The sequence below is a fragment of the Tachysurus fulvidraco genome, chromosome 9, assembly GCF_022655615.1.
Source record: "Tachysurus fulvidraco isolate hzauxx_2018 chromosome 9, HZAU_PFXX_2.0, whole genome shotgun sequence".
Classification (NCBI taxonomy): Eukaryota; Metazoa; Chordata; class Actinopteri; order Siluriformes; family Bagridae; genus Tachysurus; species Tachysurus fulvidraco.
Window position 1 is genome coordinate 25,164,542 of NC_062526.1, and position 8,172 is coordinate 25,172,713.

Sequence of the window (8,172 nt, forward strand, 5' to 3'; positions counted from 1 at the left end):
ACCACACATGTGGAAGTTATGACACATTCAACTTTCTAGTCGTCAGGTGACATGTCAGGTAAAAAGAGAAAAATCTTGACTTTCAAACTTCTATATAACATCTCCTATGTTTTGCTATGTAAAATAATTCAAACCATACTTATTCATGGTTTGAATTAAACTCATTCAATCCAAGTGGTCAAATAAACTTTTTTTTTAAATTATTTTTTGGGCATGAAGAATTTGTACTTTGAAAGAATCATTTATGACATACACATGGTTTGTAAAACTGGAATTAATACAAGAGTTACAAACCCCTGAAATTTATAATGTGTGATATTGGCAAAAAACACACTTGAGACAGCTTTCAGATCGCTTAGACCAGTAATAGCAACAAACTTCAGACCAGGGTCTACGACATATCCGATTTTGGTGCATGTGGCTCGAAAGCCCTAGGAGAAGTAGCAATTAATATATTTTCAAAACAGAATGTTGGCTTCTACATACCAACATTACAAGGAACCCATGAGTTATAAAGTAAAAAGAATAAATTGCACAATTGAAGTAATTCAGTTCAATTCAATTTATTTGTACAGTATAGCGCTTTTAACCATTTTTAAAATTACTGCACTTGTAGGTGAGAGCCCAATGTATCGTACCACATATGTGACAGCGAAATTTTAAATATCTCTTTCGTCCATCGTAAGATTATATGATTGAAAATTCTTAAATGTTGGAAAGCTATCGTAACTACCTTTATTTAATTAGAATCACAGCCACTGCTGCATAGCATTTAAAGGCCTGGTTCATATGGGTGGTCAGATATTGTGGGAATATCTAGCGAGTTTGAATAATAAGGCCTTGGTCCCAGTCCTGGTCCAGTCTCGGGAATGGCTACAGGGAAAGTGTATGGCTCTGGATAACCCAGGGTACTTCTTGTATCTATATCGAAAGGCATTGCTCCTGCTCCAGTCTCAGCAATGCCTGCAATGAGAAATAAAGAAAAGGGTGTCACTTTATACTAAAGACATTAGAGGATACAGAAGTATAGGTGAAAGTACTCGTTATATAACTAGCAGCAGCAGGAGAAATCACCTGGTTAGGTTCTGTGTAATTCATGAAGTGATGTATGATACATTATTTGAAATAAAGGCCACCTATGTTTTAGGAACCTACACACAACTTTAGTACTTAAGTTTGCAATCCCTAAACAAAATGAACATTTTGGGAATAGAGAAGAGAGAAGATCACTGACAATAATAGAAGCCTCCAACTTTGGAGGATTGGTCATATTTTTTATCTCCATGTAGGCTGAGAAGTATACAAGCTGAGAAGAGGAAAGGAATGATGTTTGTATGATAGCGAAATTGATTATTATTATTTTACAAAATTACTGCATCAAACAACACTTAATGATTTTATGGTCATATTTCAGCTGTGGTCAGATTTGAAGTTATTCTGACTACAGTAACTTCAGTGGTTCAGAACAATTACACAGCAAAAAGTGAAAACTCATACCAAATTTATATTTCGGCGCTTGGGTTAGGTTGACGTATCCAGCCATGCAAATGTCATAATCATTAATCCTGTCCAAGTGAAAATTCTGGAAAGAAGGTTTTGTTGGCTCGTTGTCGTAGAGCTTCCAGTTGTTTCTGGAGAATCTAAAACACATAGTCATGTGCTTGTTTTTGCTAAGCAGCAAAAACTGCAGCTGAAAAATTCTAAAAGAAAGATAAATACAATGTTCAAGGGACACAGAGCTTCACAGGGAGAAAGAAGAAAAGTTCAGCTTTCACACATTTTTAGACTTACCTTTTCTTCTTATCTTCAATATAAAATATTGGTTTTGTAGTCAACCAGTACCCGAGAATTAGTGCTGGATCTGCTGGATCTCCCAAAGCCTTGAGGTAGCCGAACATTTTAAACTGGCTGCCAAGACAAACACTGAATTACACAGGAAATGGATGTGATCTTGCTTCTTACATATTAACTGCTCTATTAAAATAAGCTAGATAATGAATTATATGCATCATGTTATATATATATTTTATTCCTTGTAATGAGAGTGAACATTACTTGAAGTTACTTACCTGAATATTTCTTCATGGATCCGACTCTCACTTGGGATCCTTACGTTAAAAATCATTTCAGCACATACAAGTTTATCGATCAAGGGGAAATTGTCATGGACAGTGCCATAAAAGTCCATTATGTTAACCGTTTGAGAAATTTTGCTTTCATTTGATCGTTTGAGCTCCTGCTCACTAATGATTCTAGCCTCATAGTAATTTTCACGATTCAGTGAAGACATAAGATGATTGAATAAGTTGTCTGAATTAAAAACATCTTCGACATTTGGAAATATAATAGACGTAATGTGAAACGCAGCCAAATGAGAGTCGATAGCACATGTTATTTGGTATGATGACAAAGTATTGCCCTTCATGTAGGAGAACCACATTTCGGTCATCAGCCTCCGCAAATTAAGCAACCTGAAAGAAAGAAAGAAATAAAAATAATCAGGTAATATATTTTTTAACATTACATTTAAAAACGTGCACTATAAAGAAATAAACCTGACTATAGCATGTTGCTTAACTAGCATAATAACTAGTGAACTGGAGCTTTCTTCCAAGATCATGCCTACTAGGTATGTGTCAGTTAGCTAGCAAGCTAGACTAGACTAGCATTCTAGAACTTTCTTACAAACACTGAGTAGAAAAAAACATTATTTTAACTGGATTATATTCAAGTTAGGGTTTTCCCTTGATTTATTTATTTATAATACATTTGTTTACATTGAGTCTTAATGTTTTTGTCCAGTAAAATCAGAGTGTAACCCTTTCATTTGTAACGATTAAATAGTTTTGTCACTTTCTACATTGTAGCACCTTGTTAGCAGGCTAGCATGTTGAGACTTGCCTGTTGATTGTGTCTTTGTAAATGGTGTCTGTAAAGATACACTGTATTCAACAGAAGGCTTTTCAGAGCTCGGAATTATTTTCAATTTTTACTTTACCTTCGAGTTTCCATTCAAAGCAATTTTGAAGTCTTCTCAGTTTCTTACAGAAGTCTCTATTCTTCCTGGTCAGTAACCAGAAGCCTAGCCTATTTGCATATGGAGATGTGTTATTTTAATCTGCATGAATGTGCAGCTTAACGCTAGGGTTGCCACATTCAATACAGAAAAATAAGGGACGCCTGCCGCAGCAGGGGCCACACCCCTCGTGGAATTATGTAAAATACGGGACAAATAGCGTCATTTGTGTTAAACGCATTATTTATGCAAACTTGTGGTATTTGAAGTATTTTATATTTTCCTTGTCTTGGGAGTGTACTGTAAGCATCATGTTTGCTTGATGTGAATTGCCTGTATTTCTATTTGCTGGTAGTTTTAATCTTCCACATTTATTCCTTTCCAGTTAGATCATTTTCTGATGGGAGTTTTAAGTTTGAATGTATTAGAACATAGCTTTAGATTTTGTTTTAATTTAGTCCAATCGAATAGTGACAACTAATGCATCCAGTCGTACAGCTTTGCCTTTACTTTGCTAAAAGTTTTGGTTCTCAAAACTCCACTGATAGCCTTCAAGTACAAAATCCTTCATACATTTTCACTGGGATTCAATGAAATACCTATTTGGGCTATTTTATATTTCTTGCTCAAATATCCTGTAACAAAGGACCCTGCATTTCCCCTCCAACCTGCCAGAGGGAACCTTTGCTGGAATAAAAATGCTTCCAGGTCACTTCTGGGTTCACAGGCATTTATGATCAATGCGAGTTAGCTGCAATTCTTGGCTGTGTTTCTTGTGTTGTTGTTTGTTTTTGGATTTGTTTCTCTGACTTTGGTGGCAACGTGATCCAACCTCGTTTCTGCCTGATTGTATTGGATTTGTCTGTTCTCAATAAACACTGCTTATGAAACCCTTACATGTCCATCGTCTCCTCATTTTCTGTTTGTTTTGCCTTTTTTTTGGCCTTTGAGGAAAAAAAAATATTTCTTGATATGATTTGTGTTCACTTTTCATTGCTACACAAATCAGCCACAAAAAAAATCAGCTGTAATATTTACATATTTATTCCACTCTTTGCTTAAAAAAAGCCTCAAGCATTTCATTTCATTGTGGCTGTGAATTTGCTGAGTGCAAACTTGAAAAAAAAAAAAATGCCAAAATAAGTGTGTTTATCTCTTAGACAAATTCTTACTCACAAAATTTGGTACTTGTTTAGTTCATGGTTTTATAGATATACCAAACAAGTATCAGAAAAAACATTTCTGCACTTCTGCACATGAGCTTTAACAGTAATGATTAAAAATGCAACAATGAGTGAAATGAAAAATAACAAGCAACACCATATAAATCCATGTGTTTTACCAACATTCTCAACAATGCACAATTTTTGAATAAGACCAGTTCTGCTGTAGAATTATACAAAGCTACAGTATAACTCTCTGTAAAGAGATATTTCAGATCTTTATTCCACAAAAGCTCACATAAAACTGGTCTCAACAAAGTGATTCTCAAATACTTTGCTCTTGCATAGCACTCCATTACCTGTAAAATAAAGATTTACACATACAGTAAAATAAAAAGTAATAATTTAATTCATAGACCCCGACAGTGCATATTTAATGAATGATTATGTAGATAACCATCTAAACAGAGATGAAGCAGCTATTAAAATTTGGGTTGTAAGCAACATTTTTTGGTTGTATTTCTATTCAGCTAAGTCTGCTGTTTTTATTTTAGCCCTGCCAGATTCAATTAATTATCATTTATACAGTTAGACATTAAACATATTAAACATAAACATATATTCCTCTATTCATACGTGATCATTGAACTAATGATTTAACTGATTTGATGATTTTGAAAATAGATTAAAATTTAAGGTTTAGTGCTGTTTAAGTATTAATGTAATTTTCACTTGATGAATCGCCTGTGGATTTTGGGGTAAGGGTGAGGTTTTAGTACCCGGCAAACCTACTATAACATTGTACAAGTTGTCAGTTGGAATTAACTACTGTATTAAAGTGAAATTTTATATGTTTGGAGAAAGCTTTGCTGTTTAAAACATTGCAAATTAACGATGGGTATGTGTAGGAGCATTGTGGAGCAAATGTGGTGACTAATGATTAAAGTGGCTGGTGCATGATGACAGGGTTTAAATTCTGAAGGCGGTGCATACGAGGCAGTTGATTATCCTGAAAGCTTGTGGAAAGAATGTTTTCTCTGATTTGGAGGACCTGGTCTGGGTGCATTCTGTACAAATGCCAAATGAAAGAAAATGGGAGCAGAATGATGAGTCGAGAGCTATTCTGGTGACTTTACTATGGCATTGCTGGTCCTGTATCCTGTACTGTAGTTGATGTTTTGTATTGGTGGTGGAATGAGACCTATCATGTTCTCTGATGTATTCACTATCCACCAAAGGGGAGGGGGAGCTTGGACGTACATTCTTTAGGACATTTATTACATTCAATATTCTTTCAAACACACACATACACACACTCACAAAAGTTGAACCTTTTTTTTTCCTTTTAGTTCAATAAATCCTAATGACCCCAGTCAAGTCAAGTCAAGTCACCTTTATTGTCACATCACCACAGCACATATGCCATGGTGAGTGAAATTCTTGGGAGCGAGCTCCAGAAATTGCAGAACCATTTACATACAGTGGTTAAGAAACAGAAATTAGAACAATTTACAAACAGGTTAAAACAATGTGCAAAATGCTTAGTACCTGTTGAAATGTGCGGGAGGCATTTGCAACAGTTCCACAAATAAAATCCACATAACTAATAAACTGTATACTATTAAAGTTTGAATGTGAGTTTTATCTGTTCCAGCTTCTAGATATTCAATAATTAAGTCATTAATAAGTAATAGATAGATAGATAGATAGATAGATAGATAGATAGATAGATAGATAGATAGATAGATAGATAGATAGATAGATAGATAGATAGATTTTATTTAAAGGCACCTTTCTGAACACTCAAGGTCACCATACAAAAAAAATGACAAAAACAATTAAGATCAGAAGAAGCAGAAGAATTTTGAATGAGTTGCAGCTTATAAAGGGTTTTGTGAGGGAGCCCAATAAGAAGGGAATTAAAATTGTCTAGCCGGGATTTTACTAGACTGTGAACAAGAGCGGTGGTTGATTGAGTCGTGAGAAAGGAAAGAAGCCTATTGATATTTCGAAGGTGATAGTATGCAGCCTGAGAAACATTATTTACATAAGAAGTAAAAGAAAAGGTACTATCAAAGATGACACCAAGACTCTTAATCTGAGATGAGGAAGCTATGAGCGATTCATCGATGGAAATAAGAAAATTTGAAAAATTGTTTAGCGTAGATGTTGTGCCTATAATGAGAAATTCTGTTTTATTACTATTTAGTTTAAGAAAGTTGGCAGAAAACCATGATTTTATGTCAATGAGACAATCAGTAGGAGCAGAAGGAGGGAGTTTGGAATGTGGTTTTCGTAGAAAGGTAGAGCTGGGTGTCATCAGCATAGCAATGTAACTTAACTTGATGTTTATGGAAAATATGTCCAAGGGGTAAAAGGTAGGTAATAAATAACAAAGGGCCCAGGTCAGAGCCTTGGGGTACACCAGTGGTAACAGAAACTAACGAAGAGGTGAATGATTTTAGTTGAGTAAACTGTGTGCGATCAGAGAGATATGAATTAAACCATTTCAAAGGTGTTTTGGTGATGCCAATAGTGGAAAGCCTGTCTAGAAGAATATCATGGGAAATTGTGTCAAAAGCTGCACTCAGATCAAGCAGTAGGAGGATAGTAACTAGTTTACTATGTGTGAAAATGCATGTAACTGAACAGTGCAACTGAATTTATAAAAACATTTATAGCAAATGCTAAATGCTACCTGAGCAGGGATTCTGCATGTTTCAGTTGTTAAATTTAATACTATTACCATGAACTTTTACTATATTAAGACCACATTTGCTACACCACATATATAAACTCACATTTGTAACAACTTTAGAGAGGAAAAAATAAAAATGTTTAATTCTGTAGACTACAATGGTATAGTGAGCATCCAGTAGGTGGCAGTAACACATAAATTGAGTTTACTGATTTAGACAGCAAAAAAACCTTTGATTTCCATAATTACTAATCTAAATTAAACACTATGAATCTGAATTTGACTAAACTCACAGAAGATATTTCTCAAAATCTCATCAAAGCATTTTTTGATACTATATTAACCAATATTATATATCATTTCTGTGCCAGTAAAAACTTTTATGCACAGGATTAAACCGGAATAAACCAGATTAAAAAGGGGTTACAGGTTTGAGCATATCATAAGGTTTAGTTTACATTTTCTTTTCATTGCTCTTTTTTCCATTTCCTTTGGGCCGAGTCCCATGATTTGACAAAAAAAGTTTTAGTAAAGAATCAATTTTACAAGAAAAATCCACAAAAATGTAGCTTACGGTACAAAAAAATCAAAGAGGAAGTGTGAACACTGAAAGGACTCTGATTTATGTGTATTGTTAAAACCAAATGAAACTAAAGGGTGTTAATAGTTAGAGATTATGTGAAGCTTTACCTTATCTATAACTTTGCCTTTTTTTAAGTAAAAACTTAAGTTCAAGTTTTCTTCTTTCAGCTCTTAAGATGAATGCCAGTAGAAATGCCAACACAAAATGGTGGAACTTACACATGCACAACGTTAAGTAAGCTTGGTACTCGTCATTCTGAAGCAGGAAATTGTGTCAAACTCTGCTTCTTCAAAAATTCTAACATGTTGAGACTAGCCTAGTAATTACAGGTTTATAATTACAACTGTCATACATATCTTTAAATTCTATTAGCCAAGAGCAAAATCTTTCTTTAACCTCAGAGTTGTGGTGTTTGGTACAATTTATATGATAAAGCCATAGTCTTTTAAAGATGCAGACTAAATTTTAAACTTCAGCTGATTTGAAAGACGGTAAAGAAGCTATAACTGTGTGTAAGGTTTCCATTGAACATTGCATTCTGTACACTGTAAATTCAATAGTTGTTTACATTATGAGACAACATTACTGGAAGCGATACAATGATTCACAAATGAGTTTTTAGGAACAGTTTTATTAGGAGCATGCATAAGATAAGGAAGTTTTAAGCATCTTGAAAAATATTACAATTTCGGTTGTAAGTGACATTAAAAAA

General features: G+C 34.3%; 1 protein-coding gene across 1 annotated transcript; it reads right to left on the minus strand.

Moving 5' to 3' along the window:
• Positions 1-547: 547 nt before the first annotated feature.
• Positions 548-3,135, minus strand: LOC113662077. The gene is made up of 5 exons (XM_027176709.2): positions 2,999-3,135; positions 2,070-2,471; positions 1,792-1,908; positions 1,498-1,700; positions 548-963 (listed from the first exon to the last, which is right to left on the minus strand). The coding sequence occupies exons 1-5, from the start codon at positions 3,010-3,012 to the stop codon at positions 773-775; spliced, it is 927 nt and encodes a 308-aa protein (XP_027032510.1). The 5' UTR covers positions 3,013-3,135; the 3' UTR covers positions 548-772.
• Between the last annotated feature and the right edge of the window lie 5,037 nt (positions 3,136-8,172).